This window comes from Macrotis lagotis, chromosome 1 (assembly GCF_037893015.1).
Source record: "Macrotis lagotis isolate mMagLag1 chromosome 1, bilby.v1.9.chrom.fasta, whole genome shotgun sequence".
Lineage (NCBI taxonomy): Eukaryota > Metazoa > Chordata > Mammalia > Peramelemorphia > Peramelidae > Macrotis > Macrotis lagotis.
The window spans coordinates 582,037,847-582,063,031 of NC_133658.1; the positions used below are offsets into that span (position 1 = coordinate 582,037,847).

Sequence of the window (25,185 nt, forward strand, 5' to 3'; positions counted from 1 at the left end):
TTATTGTCACTATTTAGCATAGATCTAAAAGTGCTAGCTATGGCAATAAGATAAGAAAGAAATTAAGAGAATTAAGATAAACAAAGGGGAAACAAAATTATTGCCTTTTGTTAGGTAGATTTATTTAGAAAAACATAAAAATTTAAGCATTAAATTGAACTGTTATAGATAATGAAGTAAATCCACATAAATTATGAGCATTTCTTTATTTTTAGCAATAAAAGTATACTTAAAGAAATTTCATTCAAAATAACTATAGAAACATGGAACCAATGTAAACCCTAACAGAATGCCTTCTATGGGGGGAGGGGAGGGAAGCAAGAATGGGGGGAAATTGTAAAACTCAAAATAAATGAACTCTTTTAAAAAAGCTATAGAAGCTTTAAAATATTTGAGAGAGTCACACCCAAGAAATATGTAAATCACCCTTTTCAGAACTGTAGACTTAAAAATAGGAGAAATATTAATTGCTCAAGGGTAAGTCAGGGTACTGGGTATGGGTGGTATTCAGGGAAGACTAGCTACTCTGCTGTGAATTTGCCTGATCTCTGTTCATCTACCTTTGGTATCCATTCTCACCTGTGACTCCACCAAATTGTAGGATGCTTAGCAGCCACACCCTGGTAAAACCATCTTAGCAGACGTCCTGAGCCTGGTTGAGGGTAACCAATGGGCCTCAAACCTGTCAGTGGGTTAGAGGGATGTCTTCCCCAAGCTTGTGAAGACTTCCTCCAAAGGAATAGGCAGGAGAGAATAGTCTATTCTAAAGGACATTGAGGTGGGTTGAAGCAGGTTTCTCTGTAGAGCACTGGAGCCTGTGGTCAGATATCAAAGACGTCAGTGTTATCCTCCACATCCCAGTCATCTTGACTTTTATCTTGGATTACTCTGGTAGAAAGACTAAAGCTGATGACTTCATGAAACTCTGCCTGACTTAAATCCAGCTCATGCACAAGTCAAAACATCACCCTGAGATGTCATTGTTCTCTTCAAAATGAAGGCAGACAAAATCAGTTTAACATGGTACCTGGCACCTAGTAGGCTCTCTATAAAGGCTTCTTTCCCTTCCCCTCCTCCCTTTGGTCCTATCTTGCACAGTTTTATGTGTTCCTTTTCTAAAGTGAGAATCTAGTATAAGGCTTATGCTTTCTTAGAAACAGCCAGATGTCATAGTGGATAGAGCAGAGAGCCCGGATTTGATCTCAGACACTTAACTAGCTTTGTGACTCTAAGTCACTTAATCTCTCTGCCTCAATTTCCTCACCTGTAAAATGAGGTTGGGTGAGGTAATAAATAATAATAATATCTATATCTTGTAGAATTTTTGTGAAGATCAAATGAGATTTTTAAAGTACTTAGGAGAATTCTGGACATAACATATGATAGGATTTATAGAAATACTCCTTCCATTAAATTAAATTTAGTCATTACTTATTTGAGTCAAAGGATAAGAACAATTTTTTCAAAGGAATATGTCCAAGTTATCAACCTCCATATGAAAAAAATGCTCTAAATCAATAATAATTTGACAAAAAAAGCTTAAATTTTGATATTCCAGAGGAACTATGGGAAAACCAACACTTTAATTGTATTATTGGTAGACCTGTGAAGTAATTCAAACCATTCTGAAAGCAATTTGGAACTGTACTCTAAAAGTTACCAAACTTGGCATGCCTTTTAACCAAACCATCTATATTTGTGTTACTTGTACCTATACCCCAAAGAGATCAGAGAAAAAGGAAAAGGTTCTATATATACTAAAATATTCACAGCACCTCTCTTTGTAGTAGCCCAAACTAGGGAGCACTCAATTATTGGAGAATGGCTTAACAGATTGTTGTATTTAAAGGTAATGCCATAAGAAATTAATAAAGAGAAATGAATTACGAGAAAAGTTCAAAGGAAATTGTGAAGGACTTTATTGATTGAGAATGAAGTGATTAGAACTAGAATAGTTAACATGATGATAACCAAAATGACCACCAATATAAAGATAAAGCACAAATCCAGATGACTGGGGAGATACATGTACTGCCCATATCTCTTCCAGAAAAAAAGGTGGATTTAAAAGACAGAATTAGACATTTTTGGGGACAGTTATCAGAGTTGGAAGTTGTTTTGTTGGATTATGCATATTTATAATGAGGATTTTTTTTTTGGTTCAGTAGTGGGAGAGATAATGAATGAAAAAGAAGAAATTTGGAATTAAAGAGATTATTGACTCTTAGAATGTGGATTTAGTGTTTATCAAATGGTTTCTGTGGAATGCTGAGATTGCACACCTGTTAGCTTCCTCAGTTGTTTGCTTTTGGGACAGAAACCAAAAAAGGGTTTGTCTAATCTTTCCTGTGACACATTTTCTACCTTCTGTGACTGCTGTGCATTTTGGTATTGTTTCTGTGTGAATGTTACTTGTCATCCAAACACTTCGTAATACAGTTACATGCAGTGTACACCTATTAAATTTTTATGTAGAACGTTAAGTTTTACAAATAAATTACATTCAGGGGCGGCTAAGTGGTGCAGTGGATAAAGCACCGGCCTAGGAGTCAGGAGTACCTGGGTTCAAATCCGGTCTCAGACACTTAATAATTACCTAGCTGTGTGACCTTGGGCAAGCCCCTTAACCCCATTTGCCTTGCAAAAAACCTTAAAAAAAACAAATAAATTACATTCAAATATGATGATCAGTTATAGAATAATAAGATTGTTTTTGTGTGACTTCCAAGGCAACCAGTCTCATGATTTTAAAGTCAAGTTTTATATTTAAATGAAAAGATTGAATATCTACTCAGTGCTGGTTGCACTTTGTTTTTGGGAAAGTCGCTTTCCCAACTCTATGGCTTTATTCCTTTTTTTTTTTAAGGTTTTTGCAAGGCAAATGGGGTTAAGGGGCTTGCCCAAGGCCACACAGCTAGGTAATTATTAAGTGTCTGAGTTCGGATTTGAACCCAGGTACTCCTGACTCCAGGACCGTGCTCTATCCACTGTGCTACCCAGCCACCCCGTATATTTAATGTTGAGACATTACTGACTCTTTTGGTTATGTTTTTGAATTTTATTTATACTGTTTGTTTTTATGTAATCTTTATTTACAAATAGATCCTTCATTTCTTGTAAAAAAAAAATTTAAAAAGAGGGGGGGACACATTCAGTACAACTAACCCAGTACATTAACTGAGTCAGACTATAGGCAATTGTCCACACCACTGGAACCAAGTTTAGTCTTAATTACATAGCATTGAGTTCTTTGTTTTTTTTCTTAAGTTATTCTGTGTCAGGTCGCACTAGTCTTGTCATACATGCTTCTTTGTATTTGTCATTTCTTCGGGCATAATAATATTATAGTCATTTATCACAATTTGTTTAGCCGTTCCCTACTTAGTGGCAAACTAAGTGACAGACTTTGTTCTTATCAAAAAGTTCATTTTTGTTAAAAGTGTTCAGCGCAGGACCTGGTGAAGAATAGGTTCTATAAAGGCTTCCTTCCCCTCCTACCTTTTGTTCTATCTTAGATTTTTTTTTTTTTTTGCAAGGTGCACTGGGTTAAGACCAAGGCCACACAGCTAGGTAATTATTAAGTGTTCTGAGGTGGGATTTAAACTCAGGTACTCCTGACTCCAGGACTGGTGCTCTGTCCCCTGTGCCACCTAGCTGCCTCTCTGCACAGTTTTAATTTATAATTATGTTGCCTTTTCTAAAGTGAGAATTAAGTATATTCTACCATTGTAGAAGCAGCAGGTTGTCACGGTGGATAAAGCATAGAGCCTGGAGTCAGGAAGACTTGATTTCAAATTTAGCTTCAGACACTTAGTACTGTATGACTCTGGGTAAGTCATTTAATTTCACCTTAGTTTCCTCATTTAATAACTGCGCCTTTACCTTGAAGGTTTTTGTAAAGATCTAATGAAGTTTTTAAAATGCTTGGCATTCCATATAGTAGGTGATGTAGAAATACTTACTCCATTGAATTAATTCAATTACTTACTGAGAATCTATTATATATCCATCACTATACTAGGTGCTTTTTGAGTACAAAGGAAACATAAAACCTATCCCCTACCCCTAAAGGAGCTTACCCTCCAGTTAAGAAGAGAAATCTGTTATTCTAGGTCAAAGGATTTAGAATATAGTATAAGTAAAGTCATCAAGGTGGAGATAGCTGTGGGGTATTCACTGCTCTGGTCCAAGTGAAATAGGCTTGAGGAAAGGTGCTAGCATTGGGCAGGACAAGTGGAACCAGATAATGGAGAGAAAGCCTTATATTTGTTGGAGTGGAAAGGAGTTGGATTCATTCCAGGGAATAATGTAATGAAACTTTTAAGTCTCTTTTTGAATGTTCATTTTTTCTTTTCCAGTTCTTAAAATTGAGTATGTCTGAATTGTTATAAATTCTTTACCTTCTCAAATAAAAAGATGGAATCTAGTAATTGGTGAGATAGTTGGCATAACTTATTGGCTTGAACTTGAACCAATTCATGGTGTCTCCTTGGACCATTGAGGTTGTTTGCTTCCTTCTAGTCATTTCTTAGCCCTTTTTAAGGAGCTGCCAAAAAAAGGATGGATGGGTGGAGTCAGTGGCTGCAGAAAGAGGAGCAGGTCTAGGCATACCATGGGGAGTGCTGGTGGACAAGACTGGTCTTTGGAAAGCTCATTCCCTGACCCTTGTGGCTAGTATAAATGAATTCACCTGTACTTGTGATTTTAAAGATTGTTAAAAAATGAGGGAACTAAGGCTCAGAGATAGAATTTTCTTACTGCAGGAAAACATCCATTTTAGTTTCATACCATTTTTTTCTCTGTAAGGATCTACTGAGACCTACCATTGGAACTTTGTTTCTTCATTTGACTTCTTTGGGGATGTTTATCCCTTAATGCCATTGCTTGGTCAAAGGATATGAACATTTTAGTCCTTTTATGAAATCTGGAACAGTTGGACTTCTAACAAATAAATAGTTTGTGTGATGTGAAGAGAAAATTCCAGTTATTTTAATTTGCATTTCTCTTGTTAATGGGTTGGGGCATGATTTAATTTGGTCAATTAACTTTTGCAATCCTTCTTTAAGGACATAATTGTTTATATCCTTTGATTGTCATTTGAACAGTGATGATTCTTGATATCATATATTTGTCAGTTTCCTAAAAATTTTGGAGAACAAGCTTTTATTGTGATGTTTGATGCAAGATTTTCCCTCTTCTGTCATTTTCCTCATCATTGATTTGATTTTTACAAAAGCTTTTAAATTTTGTGGAGTCAAGACTTTATCTTTTATGATTTTTTTTCTTTTTTCTTTTTTTGTTAAGAATTTCCTTCCTAGCCATTTCCATATATGTGTGTGTGTGTGTGTGTGTGTGTGTGTATTTCTTTTTGGTGATTTGGCCATTTTGTGTTTTATATAAGACAGTCATTTCCCTGCATAATGGCTCCCCAAAGAGTTAGTTTTTTTTAACAGTGAAAGGTTTCAACAAACCATCAATATCAGTTAACTTGTTAATATATACAATTAATTTACATTCCTAATCCACTACCTCTCTAGAGAAAAAAGATAAATGTTTTTAATCATTTGTTCTTGGAATTGGTCATGGCCTTTAATTTGAATTTAGTTGTTTTTTTCTATTGTTTTCATTTATAATATTTTAATTTTGCATATTCTGTTCTTCGATTTTCATTCCTCATTATTCCATATAAATTTTTATATATTTCTCAATTCTTCATATCCTTTATTACAGCCTAATAAAATCCATTGGATTTGGAAAGCATAATTTATTTAATCACTCCCCACTCAATTTATTTCCAGTTTTTTACTGCTAGAAGTGAGCAATATATTATTAAAGGTACAATGACTGAATTGACATATCCAGAATTAGAGAGGACTAGGCAAGATGGGAATGTAAGAGTACCCATCAAATAGAAGTTTTGACTTGTCTTGAAGAAGAAAGTGAGGGGAACAAAATAGAACAGTATCACTGACTTCAAACTTTTTGGAAACCTCTGGAAGAGGAATTGTAGATGAGTAGGTTTTTATAAGGATTAAAATTCATAACAAATAGCTTTTCAGAATAGAATATGATCCAGCTTCACAAGTAATAAATCCCTGGAAACGCTTCTGACTCAGAACTGGACTTATTGAGGAAGCCTAATCTATTTAACCATGGATTTGCATACTTCTTAATTTTATTAATTGCAGGTAAAGGTCATAATCAGAAGAGACACAGAAAGAAGTAAGTAGATGAAAATCCCTGCAGACTTCAGGGGTATACCATGGAAAAGACCCTAAAGATAAGAGGTTGTAAGATGCCATCTTATCACCACTATCATTTAGATTATGCTCCAGAAGCATAAACGTGTGTGTGTGTGTGTGTGTGTGTGTATTATACCTCTATATCATGTAAAATGCTTTTATAAAGAGCTGGGGATTATTTGATTAACATGAAGATGAATAAGACAGATGTGATTGTTGTCTGTAACAAGAACAGCAACACTTCCTTGCTTCTAGGCAAAAATGGGGATATATGGCCTTGGTAACATGAGACTAGAATAGGAGAGGAGACAAGACTTTGCCTGGCAACATGAATGCTGTGAATCCAGAATGGGATTAGAGACAGTAGTGGACAGTGGTGTTTGTTCTTATTTGGCAAAGAGGTTCCCTTGGACCTCTCTGCCCTAGCATCTAGACTGAGGCTTTCAGTCCTTCCTTGTTAATCCCTTTTCCTTCTTGTGGTTCTATTAGGATGTAGAAGAACCTATCCAAGAACATATCAGAGTATGTCAGATAGCACTCAGACTTAACAAATAATGAAGTCATGAGGTATCCATGTCACCAGCAAGAATGAACATATCTTCTAGATGCCACAAAGGAGGAAATGAAAGTTGCTTTAAGAACTTTAATTCTCCCTTTGTCCCATATGTCTCCTCTCCTATCTTCTCTTCCTTTCTAGAGTGGCTATTCTGTTCGTTTTTTTTTTTTTTTAGGTTTTTACAAGGCAGTGGGGTTAAGTGGCTTGCCCAAGGCCACACAGCTAGGTAATTATTAAGTGTCTGAGGCCGGATTTGAACTCAGGTACTCCTGACTACAAGGCTGGTGCTCTATCCACTGCTCCACCTAGCTGCCCCCTATTCTGTTCATTTTGAGGATTTTATATTCCTTCTCTTCTTCACCTGGGAATCCTGTTGTTTGGAAATAGATTTTTTTTCCCTTTCTTTCTACATTTCAGACTTATCTTTTTCATGTTGCAATTTACTCTTCTGCATAATTTCTCCTTGCTGAAATTGTTGCTCAGTACCGACCTGTGGAGTCACACTGAGTTTCCAGAATCTAAATGGTATGAACAATTCATGGATGAGACGGGCAAGTATTTTAATGGAAAGCAGTTATGTTCTATAATGAGAGAGAGGAGTGAGAGAATATTTGATATGTTCTGATTGTACGTGTATAACCTATATCAGATTGCTCATTCTCATGGAGAGGGAGAAGGGAAGGGAGACAGAAAAACAGAATTCAAAATCTTGTAAAAATATCAATGTTGAAAACTACTTTCCATGCTATTGGAAAAAATTTAAAAAAGGATTAGAATGAAAAAAATCATTCTTTCTTGAGTCACATCATGTGGTTCATTTGAAAAGAATTCAGTAGTCATTTATGGAATATACCATCTTTGTATAAGAAGCATTTTACATGATATGGAGGTATGATACACACACACACACACACACACACACACACACACACACACACTCTCTCTCTCTCTCTCTCTCTCTCTCTCTCTCTCTCTCTCTTCTGGAGCATAATCCAAAGAATAGTGGTGATAAGATGGCATCTTCCAACATCTAATCCTTAGGGTATTTTCCACCTTTGTGTCCAAGGGTTTCAAATGATTCTCTTTCCTGAAATACATTTTATAAGAAAAGATTTGAATTGATCTGTTGGAAGATCATAAGGAATGAAAATACAGCCTCACAGTCCTTAAATTTATAACAGTATACAAATCACTGGAAGATCACACATACATCGAGGATATATGTATTTAGTTTCACCACGCCATCCAGAGGTTCTAGTCTATGAAAGGAAATTATTTTAGACAAGTCCCAGGAAGACCTGTCCTTCTCAGAACTGGTGGCTAGACCCAAGAGGCTCCAGTATTTAGGGCTAGTACTACTTTATTCTCAAAAGGGGTAAAGGGAACCAGTTTAGAGTAGGAAGACTCCATGTACCTTTTAAAAAAATAATTTTTTCATTGAGCAATTTATTTTTCTCCCCCCCCACCTCAATTAGGTTGGGGGAGGTGGCACAACTCTTATGAATGATAGGCAAAACAAATACTCACATTGGTCATGTCTAAAACTATGTTTCATTCTTCTTGACTGCTTCACTTCTATCAGGAATATGCAGTTAGTTTCTGGGTATGGTTCCAGGCACCTTTTGAATACCCCAATTACAGGTAAATTAAATGAAAATATTCCTTTGGTAAAGATTAAATTTCCTATTCTAACATTCATTCTTTTTGTTTGCTTGTTTGTTTTGTCTCGAAGTTCCTCTTTCTCCTTCTGAGGAAAGAGGCCTAATTTGCCCAAACCACCCTCACCTTTTCCTTGAGAAAAGATATCCACATAGGTGCTTCCTCTCCTTTCATTCATCTCTAAACCTGTTAATGACTTCCAACCTTATCATGTAACTCAAAATGCCTTCTCCACAATTACTAATGATTTTTTTTCCTTTTTTTTTCTTTTTTTTTTTTTTGGCAAGGCAGTGGGGTTAAGTGGCTTGCCCAAGCCCCACAGCTAGGTAAATTATTAAATGTCTGAGGCTGCATTTGAACTCAGGTACTCCTGACTCCAGGGCCGGTGCTCTATCCACTGTGCCATCTAGCCACTCCCCTAATGATTTTTTAATCACCATATCTAATGATTTGTTCTCAATCTCTTCATCCTTCACTTCTTTTATTACACTGTTGACTATTTTTTTCCTGGATGCTCCTTTCCCCTCTAGGTTTTTGTGACTATTTTCTTCTGTTTTTTTTTAACCTGTCTGATTCAATTTTTTTTCAGTATCTTCATCCATGTTATATGTAGTCAGTCCCATATTACAGTTTCCCCCTCCCCGCATTATTTCATTTGATAATGTTCATGACCCTTATAGATTCAATTGTTATCTCAGGGAGGGTGATTCCAGGCCTGTTTTTCAGCTTTGGTCTCTTCCCATCAGCTCCATTTTGGCATATACAACTACCTTTTGAATATCTTGAATTGATCATCCCATAGACATTTCAGATTCAACATGTCCAAAAAAAGAATTATCTTTTCTTTCCCCAGTAATCCTCTCTTCCAACTTTCCTATATGTTTCAGGGGTTCATGATCTTTCCAATTACCTTGACTTGAAACCTTAGTGTTCGCCTAAACTCATTTTTTTTTTGCATTTATCTAAGTGAGCTTTATTTTTTAAATATTTTATTTGTTTTTCCAATGACATGCAATGGTAATTTTTACCAATCATTCTTTTTTTAAGGTTTTGAGTTTAGCATTTTTCTCCTCTCCCCCTTGAGAAAGCAATCTGATATGGGCTCTACATTTATAACTGCTAAAAGATAGATCCATATTGATTATGTTATGAGACATAAATAGAAGAAAACATTAGAAAGAAAAAATGACATGATATACAAGACAACTTTAATTGAAGATAATAAACATTGGTCTTCATTTAAAATCTACAGTTCCTTCTCTGGATATGCATGGTATTTGCCATCACAAGGCAAGAAATTGTCTTTGATTATTGTACTGCTGAAATGAACAAGTCCATCATGTTTGATCATCTCATGTTGTTAGAGTGTATGTTCTTCTAGTTCTGCTCATTTCACTCAGTATCAATTCATGCAGATCTTTTCACGTTTTTCTGAAATGCCATCCCTTAAGATTTCTCATAGGACAATTAGTGTTCCATCACATACATATACCACAATTTGTTTAGCCATTCCCTAAATGATGGGCATCCTTTCAATTTCCAATTCTTTGCTTCTACAAAAAAAGAAGTGCTATGAATATATTTGTACTTGAGGGATTTTTACTCTTTTGCATGATTTCTTCAGGATACAGACCCGGTAGTGGTATTGTAGGATCAAAGGGTATGCACATTTTTATTGCCCTGTGGCATAATTCCAAATTGCTCTCCAGAAAAGTTGGATTAATTCACAACTCCATCAACAATGTATGGGCGGCTAGGTGGCGTAGTGGATAAAGCACTGGCCCTGGAGTCAGGAGTACCTGGGTTCAAATCCAGTCTCATACACTTAATAATTACCTAGCTGTGTGGCCTTGGGCAAGCCACTTAACCCCGTTTGCCTTGCAAAAAACCTTAAAAAAAACCCCAATGTATTAGTGTTCAGTTTTCCTACATGCCCTCCAACATTCATCATTTTCCTTTCTAGTCAAATTGACCAATCTGAGAGGTGTGGAGATCAACATCTTATTTTTACCTTCCATCCAATCTGTTGACAGATTTTGTCATTGATATCTTCTCAATGTCTCTCAAATGTTTCCTCTCAATTTGTAGCCACTACTCTAGTTCAGCCTTCATTGACTCTCCTCTGGCCTAATGCTTTCAAACTGACCCAAGTTCTGAACTCTAACCATATCACACTTTTGCTTCATAAGCTTTGTATTGCCTTTTTTCTTTCAGAATCAAAGTCTAAACCCTGTGTTTAAATTCCTTATTTAAAACTTCTTCATGTTGTGGTTCCTTCCTGTCTGCCCAGCCTTCTTACACTTTCCTCCACTCCATATCCTCTTAAGATCCAACTCTGACCCACTCCCTGTCCCTCACAAAGGATGCTCCAGTTCTTGTCTCTGCCTCTTCCCTGATTGACTTCCCTGCCTGAAATGCCCTCCCACTGCCTCTATTTCTGACTTCCTCAGCCCAAATCTTACCTCCTTTCCACTTTTCACCGACTGCTAGAGCCTTTCATCCGAGATCTTCATTCACTCTGTAGATTTTCTGTGAATTTAGATACTTACATTTTTCTCATTTTAGAATTTGAGCTCCTTGAAGACCAGGGCTGTTTTTTTAGGGTTTTTCTTTCTTTATTTTTTTGTACCTCTGTTGCTAAGTGTAAGAATTTAATAATTGTTTACTGATACACTCATATTTCCTCCTCCCTAATCACAGAGGTTAAGAAGACTTGCTAAGGCATTGATTACTTAATAATAATAATAATAATAATAATAATAATAATAATAATAATGAATGTTTGTCCTTCATTCTCCAAGATGACCATGACATGAGGAGGTGATGCCATGTCAAGCACATGAATTGGATTTGAGAGAGGGGAGCTATGCTCAGTGACCAGATATGATTTGGGATGACTAGAGATGGTTCTGGATGTGAAGCAGTTAGGGTTTAGTGATTTGCCCAAGGCCACACAGCTAGTGAGTGGCAAATATCTGAGACTGCATTCAGACTCCCATCCTCCTGACCCCAAGGCCACTGTTCTATCCACTGTGCCATCTAGTTGCCCTCATTGATTACTTATTTTGGTTATTACAGAAGAAAGAAAGCTTGTTGCCCCACTAGAACACCTAGACAGCTACTACAGCCTATATTGATAATGGGGTCTTTGAGCATTCTTTAATAAAGATTGATTTGATGCAAGGTAATTTCATCTAAAGCAAGATTTTTTTTAACCTTTCTGATGTCATGAATTAACCTTTTCAGCAGTCTGGTGGCCCTTTTTCAGAATAACATTTTTAAAGCATAAAATATTTAGGATTACAAAGGAACAGAATTATATTGAAATATAATATTCAAGATATTTTTTTAAAAAATATGTTCACAGGTTCAAGCCAAGAACTCCTAAGGCTAAGTTATTATTGTCACCCACTTAAAGCTCTGAACAGATTTAACCTGGAAAAGACTGGTCTTACCAGCTGAAACTAGCTATGCTTAGGTGGTTAGGTGAATGTGGAGGATATTTGATCTTCATGGTGATCAGTTTACTTGTATTTAGATCTCAATGGATTTTCATTTCTTCTCTATAGAGTTTTAGAAGTAGCTTGCCAAAAAGAAATAAGAAATTATCCTGGACAGATGTGGCAAAAGGGATGGTAGAGGGGGACAAGAGGTTACCTTGCAATGTTAGCAATTTAGTACTTTCTTTTCAAGTTCTGTGACTTCTTTTATCCACATCTGCTGTTTTTCCCTTGCTTCAAAGAATCCATTTCTTATCTTTGTTACTAATTGCATTGAATTTCAAGTTTTTCTTGCTTTAGAGATTGCACTGAGAAATGCCAAGTGTACAAACTGTAATGGTCTCCTTGGGAAAATTATTGAAGTAAATAAAACACTAATAGCTCTTCTCTCTCTCTCTCTCTCTCTCTCTCTCTCTCTCTCTCTCTCTCTCTTTAGGATTTTTGCAAGGCAAATGGGGTTAAGTGGCTTGCCCAAGGCCACACAGCTAGGTAATTATTAAATGTCTGAGGCTGGATTTGAACTCAGGTACTCCTACTCCTGACTCCAAGGCTGGTGCTTTATCCACTGCACCACCTAGCTGCCCCTAATAGGTCTGCTGTTGAAAAACTGCATGACTGTGATGCATCTTACCCAGAACAAGCTCTTCTGGGCTTTGAAGAGACTTATGATTATGAATGTTGATGTGAAGATTAACTCTCCCTTGTTATACACAGTTGGATCCTAGCATTTTTCTCTTTTCTCACTCCTATTGCTCTTGACTACTCTGATTTTACAATCATGTCCTCTTACTATCTGAACAGGGGTTCTTAACCTTGAATCTGTGAACTTGTTTTAATTTGCTTGAATTTAAATATAATTGATTTATTTTGTAGTTCTATATATTTATACATTTAAAGATACTATTTTGAGATAGGGTCCATAATTTTCATTAGTTTACCAAATTAGTCCTGACAAAAACAGAACACTTGACCTAAATGAAAGTTGGAAGATGGATGGAGGCCTGCCTGAGACTCAGGATGACTCAAATTCAAGATCTGACCTGCTTTCAAGTCTTGTTTTTTAACTTACGTTTTTGTGGCCCTAAGCAATTCCTTTAAGCTTTGAATGCCCTCATAACTTTCAGAAACTTAACTATAAGAATACCACTGCCCTGCAAGAGCAGCGGAAGCTCCTTCACCAGGAGCTCCCCATGTTTAGGTAGTCACACTAAAAATGCGTCTTTCACATGTTCCTCAAACAACACTCCTTATCAAATTGTTTTTCTGCTCAAAAATGTTAGTAACTCTCCCTTGCAGGATGAGACTCAGTGCCTCTGTCTGACCTTCCAGAGTCTGCCCTAGTCAGCAAGTCTTTCTTAGTTACCCACAGTATATCAGAAACTGAGATACAAAGACTTTGCACTTTGGTGCCATACTCCCTGATCTTATAAAGCTTACATTCTATCAGGAGAGGCAATATGTATTTACAAAAAAATATGCATAGTAATTGCAAAATAAATATAAAATTACTAAAGTTGGCACTAGCACTCAAGAGGAACTTGTGCTTGTTCTGTCTCTTGTGGGAAGATGGTGGTTCTGGGAAGTAGAGGTGAAGAAAAGGTATTTACCAGGCAAATGTGCAAAGATGGGAGTTGGTCCCCATGGCTTGGGGAGCAGAGAAAAGTCCAGTTTGTCTGGACTATATTACAGGAAGAGTAGAAAAGTCTAATGAATCTGAAAATAGAGATTGGGAACAGTTTTGAAGAGCTTTAAAAGCCGGTCGATGAGTTTATTTTTATCTTAGAGGCAATAGAGGAGTGACACAGATTTGTGCTTAAGGAAAATCACTTTGTCAGCTATATGGACCATGGATACCAAATTGGAAGTTAATACAATAGTTTTAAGTGAGAAGTGATGAGGATCTGAACTAATGTGGTAACTGAATAGAGAAAAGGGGTCGGGTATAAGAGGAGGTGTAGAAGAGAGACTTGGACAAAATATATGGATTTCTGAATCACCTGCAAGGAAGTGATAAACCCATGAGAGCTAAAGAAATCACTGGGAAAGAGAGTATAGAGAAAGAAGAGGACTTGGACAATTAGAGTATAACAGTCAAATTGTTACCGAGGATTTCCATAATCTCCAAATTAAGACTGAGAGGTCTTGAAGATGAAAGAATTTACATATAGCCATGAAGTTTTAAAAACTGTTCTGGATTTATTATGCAGGCCTGCAAAGTATACAGATTAAAATCTTTTCTCCTCCTGGAGAAGCAGCAAGCTGCTTGAGGACAGGTTAAACAGCAAAGGACTAGGCCAGGTGATTGAGGGAAAAAGAAAGTGAAAGGGGGAAAATAGCCAAGAGACCTGACTGAGATGAATGTGAGGGGGAAAAGAGAGATAGCCACAAGGGCTGACTTAGTCCAGCCACAAGGCATAAAGGCCCATGGTTCTCCAGTGGACCTTAAATCTGGAACATGTGACACTACTTTAAGGAGAGAGAGAGAGAGAGAGAGAGAGATCCTATCCTTGCAGAGTGAAGATCCAGTGAAGGAGACAGAGAGCTTCTCTTTCAGTCAGACTCAAATGCACTTTTGCAGTGGGTTGGACAAGGGGACAAGGGTGAGGAGTAGTCTAGCACCTGGCTTCCAGAATTCTCCAATAGGCAAGCCAAGTGCAGGTCTTTTCCTGTCCCAAGGTGCAGGACTTCTAAGACATTTCCTGTTGTGCCTGTTCCAGCTTGATCCATCAGTAACCAAGGTCAGGTAGACTGGAAACTGGAAGCTGGAGGAAGGGGAACAAAACCAAGGCAACTCCCATCTTGATGAATTCACATTCAAAAATGGAGTCACTTTGAACCACAGGGTGTTCCCCAGATAGGCACATTCAGTATTTTTCCTTCTACAAAATTTGTTTCCAATCATACCATCTCTTATGTCCACAATTCCTTGCATCAAAATGTACAGAGAGTGGTCAAAAAAAGATAAAGACCAATGTGGGGGGGTTTGGCTTTCAGAGACGATGGGTAACTGCACAGAGCAGTTCCAGTAGAGTGGAGGTGTTTGACATGGATTGTAAAAGGGAGAGGGGGAAGAAGAAGTGAAGGTAGTGAGTATAGACAGTTCTCTTTGAACTTGGTGAGAATGAGAAGACAGATACAGGCCAATAGCTTGAGGAGATAATAGGGTCTATGGAACATTTTTGAGTTCCAGGGTTGGTTCCCGCTCTTAGCAGCATTGCTGCAGCCAGGCTAGTTGTCCTTATCTTTCCCACCATTTCCTTATATATGTGTTGATATCAAAAGGTATAGATAACTACCTTTTTTCACTGTTGAACTATGCTAGTATCCATATAGTTCCTGCTTCCTGAAATGTCCTCTCTCTTCCCTTCTGCTTAGTTGCATCTGTCCACTTACCACTTTGAGCTTCTGTTACTTTCATTTCACTTTTCCAGGATTCATTTAATGATTAAAGTGTACTAATAGTCCTTAATAAATGCTTGTTGACTAATTCTTAATTTTATTCCATCCTTGCCTTTGCTTTAACAGGATCCCATTTATTTGTTATATGTGAATAGAGAATTATTACAAGAAGGCATTTAACTTGATAAAGAAAAATGATCTCAGAAATACTGGAGTGGTTTACCATTCTTTCTTTAGCTCATTTTACAGATGAGGAAACTGAGGCAACAAGGGTTGGTTACATAATTTGCCCAGTCACACACCTAGAAAGTGTCTGAAGCCAGATCTGAATTTGGGGAGATCCTGACTCCAGACTTGGTGTTCTATCCACTGCTACCTAGGAGTCCTAATGGAAACTTTAGTAGGTGTTAAATTATTTTCTCTGAGTCTGAGGAAATGTATGTGACCCTAATTAATCCAAATGATGTATTTAAATAGTTGCCTCTATTGTTTACAAGGGGATTGTTTTGTTGTTGTTGAATTCCAAGACCTAATATTGATACAGGATTGTGGTACTAGTAACTTGTCCTTTGGGTATCAAAGAAGACCATGACAACAGAAAAGTGATGTTATGACTTACACATAAGTTTGATTACAGTGGGGGTTGTGCTACAGCACCATTCACACTATCCCTTGTGAGCCCAGTGACCTGTCATTGTAAGATCAGGACCTTGACCTTTTAGAGTCCTTTCTTTTCCATATCACCAAGGCTTTTCAACTGTAGGGCAAAGCTAAACCCTCCCTTGATTGTCTAATTATCAGTACAAAAATATTACGACTATAAACTTTGGACAGTATAGTAAAGCTAAAACTACTGTGGGAGAAATAACCATGTCAGAAAATCATCTTTTGTGAAGGTTTCACTTCTCATTAATGTCAACCCATGGAAACTTAAATGGCACAGAAGATATATACCTCCTGCTCCTGGCATTCCAGGCCCTTCACAACATATCCCAGTCAGCCATTATAGACCGTATCATGTCCTACATATGAACCACATTAAACTATTCTTTCTGATATAGGCCTGTCTCCATGCTCCCATCAGTCCTGGCACCTGGAATGAACACTCCTCCCCTCCCACCTTAGCTAGATTTCTGTTTATGAAAGTCTCTCCTTTCCTTTCTTTGTTTCCCCCGTCTCACCAAGACTTGTCACTGGTACTGTTTCCCCTGAAGCCTATCTTGGCCTTCAAGGTGAAAGTGGACTCTTCCTCCTCATATTTTTTGTTACTCAGTTTATTATGACTTATTCGTTGTACTCTTTTCTCATTTCCTGTCATCATAATTTTTGTGCAAATATATATTTGAACAATTAGAAAATAGGCTCCTTGAGAGTAAGATTTGTAGTATCTGTCTTTGTATCTCCAGTGTCTTGCAAGAAGTAGGTACCTAATAAATGTTTGGGGTTTTTTTGAATTCTCTACTTTGTTAGATTTTTGTCAAATTGAATAATTGATGTGAATATTTTTTATAAAGCTTGTCATGTATTCATGGCATTTATAGTCATCATAGTGATTATTAATAATATTAATAATTATTCTTGGATTTGAATCAAACCTGATCATGTTTGAGTGTGGCTGTAACAAGTTAATGGTAGAGATAGTAACAGGACATTGAGGCAGGATGAGGAACTCAGGTCCATTGCTGGGCTTAAGGTAATAATCATTTTATATAATGAAATTTACCTATAGCTTATTTGATATCATTGCAGGAGAGAACATTGGAAGTTACTAAGTAATTTGAAGACTACTGTAGAGGGTTTGGTGTCAGCTAACAATCCAAATGTATGGTCCAAATATGGAGGTCTGGAGCGACTTTGCAGAGACATGAAGGGGATCCTTTATCATGGCCTCATCAGTGACCAGGTATGCCGAGACTCTTCTTGTTTACCAGTTATACAGAAACACTCATTTGGGAAGAAGGGAAAATGACTTACATTATAAGTGAGTGGGTTAGTTTGCAGGGAGAAAATGGCTAAGTAGGTAATTGAATCTCTGGGAAGCAGAAAGTTAATTAATTCAAGAGGTTCTCAGTTCAAAAACTATATTTTTTACTTAAAATCACATGGCAGTTTTTTGCTTAAAATAACACTGAAAATACAAGACAAAAATATGATAGAGTTGACCCTTGACTTGAACAGCGTTCCGATTATTCTAAAACTAGTTATATCTAATTTTGGGACATTTTCCCTTTTTTGCTCTGAAACCAATCTGATTGAACTGAATGATAAGCTGTGATTTAAATATTATTTGAGAATACCTTTACATCTTAGAATTCTATGTTCTTTGCTTGACTCTTAATGAATTAGAATCTTGAGTCTCTGTTCCCAAATTAAGATGTTTATATATTGTCTACAAGTTAGTAAAGGGAAAAATTAGCTGTGTGAATTGTTGATACTTTCCTTGCCAAGGTTACTAGAGTATATCTTCATGAAAATGCATTTTCAAAGCTGAAGGACTTGGTGAGAGAGAAGAATTAACATTCTTAGTCCTTGATGACAATCAGTTGCTTTGGAGACCAGCCTAGGAGAGTTCTTAGAGATATGTTATTGCGCCCTTTGGTGTAGTTGCAATATATTTTAATGTTCCAAGGAACTCTTCCTATCACTTTATCATTTTTTGATTGAAACTTGGAGAATAGTTTTCAGTGCCGCTTTTCTCCCCGCAAGGTTCCAATATCATTGAGTTCATTTTCTTTTGTTCATGCTTCAAATTTTTACTTATACTTTTTTTAGGTTTTTTTTTTTTAAGGCAAATGGGGTTAAGTGGCTTGCCCAAGGCCACACAGCTAGGTAATTATTAAGTGTCTGAGACCGGGTTTGACCCCAGGTACTCCTGACTCCAGGGCCGGTGCTTTATCCACTGTGCCACCTAGTGACTTCTTTGCCATTCTTGGTAATAAACCTTGATACACCATGCTCTTCATTGAAGGATCTAATCCTGGGTAAATTTTTGTGAAGTAAGTGTAAGGTCCCAGGATGAAGGTAGATAGAGACTGTCAGAAGACCTGTGTTCAAATGATTGAATCTCTGAGGACCCGAGGAACTCTGCAAGACTTTAAGTTGTAGAGCAGATTTGCATTGGTAAAGAGTTTCCTCCAAGTGTTTATTTTCTCCAAAGTTCCTCTTTCTACCCCATCTTTTCCCATACTTTTCTTCATTTTTTTTGGTTTTTGCAAGGCAGTGGGGTTAAGTGACTTGCTCAAGATCACACAGCTAGTAGGTATCAAGTGGTAGGGCTGGATTTGAATTCAGGTCCTACTGTCACCAGGGCTGCTGCTCTATCCACTGTATCACCTAGCTGTCCCTCCTATAAGAAATTGAAAGTTTTTGATAAGTTCTCATTTATTCATATTCTTGTGCCTCCTCTCTCCCAGCCTCCAGAATGTAGGGATTTTATATGGCCACCAGAGAGTCCCAACAAGTTCTGTTCTCTTTTTTAATTTTTATTTATTTTTTTGCGAGGCAAATGGGGTTAAGTGGCTTGCCCAAGGCCACACAGCTAGGTAATTAAGTGTCTGAGGCCAGATTTGAACCCAGGTACTCCTGACTCCAGGGCTGGTGCTTTATCCACTACGTCACCTAGCCGCCCCTGTTCTCTTTAAAAAAAAAAAACTTTTCTCTATTAAGATTTATTCTTAACTATCATTTTTTAGAATATCTGACGAAAGATTTAGGAATCTTCATTTCCAGGGTTTTTTGAGTTTTAATGGTAGCAGAATTTTGGAAACAGATGGAAGGATTTCTAATGGTTGAGTTTCAAAGAACAAGACCAGTTGATAAGTTTTTACTTAGGGCTAGAGAGGAAAGAAATTGAAGTATTTGTGTGTCCCCCTCAGACTATATTACTGTAGTTAACCTAAGTGTTGAATTTGTTAACTGCTCAGCACCATCACCTGAAAACATGTTGATCTCCTAACTTCACAGATAGGGAAATAGAGGCGAGGGAGAAAGGAGCCCTTGAGATTTAGTTTCTTTGCTGTTCCTGAAACAAACAACTTCCTTAGGTGCTGTAAACTCTCCATAAACAACTTCATAAGAAACTCTAAAAATGGTTGCTGTGATTATCATGAAATCTTAGAACATATCATGCCCTTGAATTCACAATTTTATTTAGAATAGATTCTCCTTAGGAACAGGAGTAGGCCCCACCACACAGGTACAGGTCTGGTAAGATCAGACTTCAGAGATGATCTAGTCTAGCACATTCACTTGGCAGCTAAAGAAACTGCAGCCCCGGGAAATTAAATGACTTGTTCAGGGTAACACAGTGAGAGATGGAGCCAGAGTTGACATCTGACGGAGGTCTTTTGCTTCCAGAAACTGTTTTCACTGTTGAGAGTCAGTGGTACAGCCCCCAAAAAACTGATCCAGACTTTCTAGTGATGAGATGTCACCCTTGTCCTGTTTCTTCTTCCTTTGTTTTTCTCCTCCAAGTAGTGCCATGATACTAGATCCCCTTCTCTTTGAATTTAAAGCCCCATTTTAAAAGTATTACTACTCTCAGAATAGGATATAGAAAATAGTAGTTGATTTACCAAGAAAGCAATATATAGTAAGATGCCTCTGGAAAAAAGAGATCTAAAAATGACTTCATCAGCAAAATGCTACAGGGTTTTAATAATACAGAGGAAATGGTTCTCAATGTGTAATCTTGGGGACCCTTTCAGAGGATCATTGAATTCAAAACTATATAATAATACTGGGACCTTATTTTCCAATTAAAATATTCCTCTCTTTTCCATTAGCATAGTTGTTATGAGGACAGATTTTCTTCATAGACTTCAACCAGAACAACATTACAATAAATTAAATGCAGTGGAAGCAATGGAACTTTAGCCACCTTCTGTCTTCTCTAGCTTGCCATACATCAAAGAAATCCACAAAAATATGTAAAATAGGGTCATTCTCACTATTTGGGGGGGGATATAGTTATTTTTATATTTTTTAATTTTACTTATTTAAGGCAATGGGGTTGAGTTACTTGCCCAAGGTCACACAGATAAGCAATTACTAAGTGTCTGAGGTCGAATTTGAACTCGGGTCCTCCTGACTTGTGGGCTGGTGCTCAATCTACTACGCCACCTAGCTGCCCCATTTTAGTTATTTTTCATGAAAATATTATTTTTCTTGATTTTAATTTCTCATATAGTGACATTTCCTTCTCTAGCTCATTTTACAGATGAGGAACTAAGGCAAATAGAGCTAAGCAATTTGCCTAAGTTTCTGAAGCCAGATTTGAACTAGTGAAGATGAGTCTACTGGATTCCAAGCTCATAGTGCTCCACCCCCACCCCCAATATCCCCTATATGCTAACAATAGATAGCAGCAAAATCTCTTCTAGGTCCTCAGTAATTTTTTTAAAATGTAAAGAGGTCCTCAGATCAAAAAGTTATTGAACCACTGGTCTGAGAGTTGCCTTAGGTTAAATTAGCCTTATGTTAATCATTATGTTAAACATTACTTACAGGCATCCAATATGAGTCTGACACTGGGCTAAAGTGCTGGAGACACAAAGTCAGTTAAGAAACAGTCCTCTCTTCTCTCTCTCTCTCTCTCTCTCTCTCTCTCTCTCTCTCTCTCTCTCTCTTTCTTTCTTTCTTTCTTTCTTTCTTTCTTTCTTTCTTTCTTTCTTTCAGTTTTTGCAAGGCAAGGGGGTTAAGTGGCTTGCCCAAGGCTGCACAGGTAGGTAATTATTAAGTGTCTGAGACTGGATTTGAACTTGGGTACTCCTGATTCCAGGGCCGGTGCTCTATCCACTGTTCCACCTAGCTGTCCCAACAGTCGTCTCTTCAAGGAGCTCACAGTCTAATAAGGAAAACAACATGTCAGCAACTATAATAGACAAAATAAATTGAGTATAATCAACAGAGGAAAGAAACTGAGTCAATAAAGGGTTTTGTCTCTTCTGATTCAGGCTTATTTGAAGCCAGGAAAAAAATGTCTTATATCAGTTTCTCAGGAAAATTTTTACCTTTCCATACTTAGCAAAGATAACAATTTTTCATCTTCATCATCTTCAAAAAGCCTGGATTTCTTTTTTATGGCACTATAAGAAAACTTACTTTGAGAAATTCTTTTTAACAAAATCTAGAGTTCACTAGCACCAAGATTAGAGGCCAATTCACATTGTAAAATCATTTCACTTGACAAAATTATTTGCCTTGGTTGTTTTTTAATGACTTGCCCTGTAATACAAATTATTTTAAAATAAATAGATATATTCTCTCTGGGAATTGAAAAGTTATTAATGGTATCATTAACAGAGATGCTAGGAACAATATTGGGTGGAGATCAAAAAGAATGAGCCCATTTCCATTGAAATTGCATGTCTGGTTTGGTCAGGCAAAAGCAACCAGTTCTTCACTGATTTACTTAGGGAGCCCCCATGGAAGAGATGTGAGAAATGTAAGAAACACTGGATATAGAGAAGGAAGATTTAGGTGTGAATCTTGACTCATTTTTTACTTGTGACCTTTGGTAAGACAAGTGACTCCTTAACTGAAAAATAAAGAGGGTTTGGATTTCATATATGTTTGATCCCTATCATCTAAAAAAATCCCTTTATCCTTGAAGTTATGATGGAAGGAATAATGTAGTCATGCTATTTGGAAGCAAAGTATATGAGGTTCACGAAATTGCTACAGAGTAGGTTGGGTGGCAGAGTGGGATGAACAATGTGGAGTAGGTGTGTGTCTAGGCTCACTAGAATAGTGGATCAGAATCTAAGAAACTAGGAAAGGCGTAGTCCAGGATGTAGTCTTGCTGTAACACTGACTAATGAATAGCGAGACCAAGCAAGCAAGTGATCTCATGGTCCCAGAGGCCAACTATTGGCTCACTCTCAGTCCAGCCTAATAAAAGTAGTGTGAGTGTTTCCCAGGGAAATAATTGAAATACCCAGCAAGTCTTTGAGAGGTTCCACTGTGAGTGAACTGCACAACTGCAGTGAATACCAAAGGAAGACTCTTCCTCCTCTCTTTATCTCATATTTGGCAACCCAGGATTGAGACATACGTTGGGGATGTTTATTAGTAAAGTACTATGTATGAAAATATCCAGTGAAAATGATGTGGTTCATGTAAAACATTAGCATTACTTTTTATTATTATTACTTATTATTTTTTCTTTTTTTCTTTACTTTTTTATTCTCATTTTGTACAGATGGTTTTTTTTACATCAATAAAATATTCTTGTTTACAGGTAAACAAAATACCCCTCCTCCTCCCCCATGAATATAGATAGACTTGTTTGGGCAAAAAAAGTAAAGGGGAGAGGAAAAAAATTAAAATAAAAAAATAATAATAGTAATAATTGTAGGTATGGCCAGGTGGCACAATGGATGAAGCAACAGCCCTGGAACCACGAGCACCCGAGTCCACATCCAGCCTCGTAAACCCAACAATCACCCAGCCGTGTGACATGCAAGCCACCCGATCCCCACTGCCCTGCAAAAATTACTTATTATTGTTAATAACACTTTTGAATTACTTATTATTAATAACACCTTTGAAGTCAGTTTATTTATACATTGAGAAATGTATACATCATTTCTTATAAAAAACAAAAATCCTAAAATCAGCGCTGACTGTAAACTGAGCAAAATTGTCTCAACTTTCATTTCCAGACATGAAACATAATAAATACAGTCCTAAGAAGGGAAATTTATAAAAGATGTGAACCAAATCATTGCTGTTCCATATTCCTTTGCTAGTTCTCTGTCAAGAGTTTTGGTTCCCTTTTTCATTTCCTTATTAAGGAAGACTTAGAGTCTCAAACTTCTTTAGGTTTCTATATTCTGGGCATCAAGGTTTTAGCATGGAGAGGGAAGAGAAAGAATGAAATATCCTACTTAAGTCTTCCATTGGCTCTCAAGTAGAGGGGTCTTAGGGAGAAGTAGCTAAGAGCTCATGGTAAGCTTTGACCTCAGGGTTATTCCTAGGGCCCCCAGAGCCTTCTTTCCCTCTTTTCCTTTACCTTTTACTTCTTTTTCTTTCCAAAGAAAGAAACCTTCCTCTGTAATATAGACTAGAAATATCCTAGGACAGAGGTACCAGAGGTGATTAGATAGAATGAATAGAATTTTCTAATCTAAATTTTTCCTATTCCTTAAAAGAAGAAACCAGAGCACAAGGAGTCAAATTATTAACTCAAGGTCATCTGGTGGCAGTGCTGCCCTGGCCTGAGACAAATGCCAGAAGCCTGACTGTACTTGGGTGTGATTCTCTGACTGCTTTTATTGCCTCCTGCCAAGTAGGCAGAAGAGACCAGTATCAATGTATTTTGAGGCCTTTTCCATTACAAGACTTAGATCTTGAATTTCCAGTCCACAAAAGCAAACATCCAAGAGACAAGATAATGAACAAAACCTGATTCTGTCCTTGATAGCTTGGCTGCAGAGGGGGACCAATTGAAGCTATCTCTTTTTGGCTTTCAGTCTGGTGCTGCCCACCACCTCTGAGTATAATCTTTTTTTTCTTTTTTTAGTTTTTTGCAAGACAAATGGGGTTAAGGGGCTTGCCCAAGGCCACACAGCTAGGTAATTATTAAGTGTCTGAGGCTGGATTTGAACTCAGCCACCCCTGAGTATGATCTTTTACAAGCCAGCAGGCATGTATTCACCTGATGGGGTCTGCTAGGTGGCACAGTGGATAGAGCACTAGTCTTGGAGTTAGGAGGACAGGAGTTCTAATCTGGCTTCAGACACTTGACTCTTACTAGCTGTGTGACCTTGGGCAACTCACTTAACCCTGATTGCCTCACATCCAGGGCCATCTCCAGTCGTCCTGATTCATATCTGGCTGCTGGACCCAGATGGCTTTGGAGGAGAAAGTGAGGCTGACTTAGCACAGCACCCTCCACTTAGATCCAACTCATGTGCTTGGCATGGCATCACTTCCCTGATGTCATGGTCTTTGAAAATGAAGGACAAAACATTCCTCTAAGGTATAATATAAGGTGTCCTTGGTGATATAAATGAAGGTTATACCTCTTGTTCTCTCTTAGTATATCAACACTACAACTGGCATGGAACCAAGATGACATCTCACTATTTTTGTTTTCTGGACAGGTATGTTGCCAACCGAATGATTATTGGCAGTTTGTGAAGGACATTCGGTGGCTCAGCCCTCATTCAGCCCTTCATGTAGAGAAGGTAAGATGTGAATTTGAGGGATATGCTTGGAAATGCTGGAGGTAAACTATTATCATTCAAATGCTTACTAATTCCCTGGCCTATGCAGTGAAGTGAATGTTATGTGTGTGTATGGCAAAGGTGTGTTGTGGGCAGAGAGTTATTAACTAAGTAGGTAAGATAGTACTGATTTCCTAGAGAAGAACTGGGTTAGGATAGAATGGGGGGAGAGTGCCTGCTTTATTTTGAGGAGGAGAGTGAAAGGTTTGGCATAAATGACTTCCTAGTTCTCTGACAGCTCTAAACCTGTGGTCTTATGAGCCATTTAAACCTAGTCATTTATGGGTTGTTACAGAATGCTGTGGCAAAGGAGGAAAAGTTGCATTTTTCTCAAGTGAGGAGTGGAATTAAGTGATTCCTGAAGTTCTCTTATAGCTTGAAAGCTATGATCCTATCCTGTGACCTAAGACTGCCTTTGATTTGTTAGAATGGAATTTGTGCATTGAGTAGTACAGTTAAGGATTGCAGAATCTAGGACTACTGGCATCAGCTTGTCTCTGAAATAGCATCAGGAAAGAAGGAACAGGAAAAGCATTAGAGTGTAATTTTTGGCAACTTTTAAGAGAAAGTACTATCAGGAAGAGAGGAAATTGCAGGTT

At 37.5% G+C, this 25,185-nt stretch overlaps 1 protein-coding gene across 9 annotated transcripts in view; it reads left to right on the top strand.

The window, feature by feature from the left end:
* Positions 1 to 25,185, top strand: part of RUBCN (rubicon autophagy regulator) — a 90,302-nt gene that overhangs the window by 41,121 nt on the left and 23,996 nt on the right. For all 9 annotated transcript variants that reach the window (XM_074214740.1, XM_074214734.1, XM_074214732.1 and 6 more), the window contains exons 2-3: positions 17,106 to 17,259; positions 24,464 to 24,547. In XM_074214740.1, the coding sequence (XP_074070841.1) occupies positions 17,221 to 17,259; positions 24,464 to 24,547 (123 nt within the window). In that variant the 5' untranslated portion in view covers positions 17,106 to 17,220. The remainder of the gene's footprint in view (positions 1 to 17,105; positions 17,260 to 24,463; positions 24,548 to 25,185) is intronic.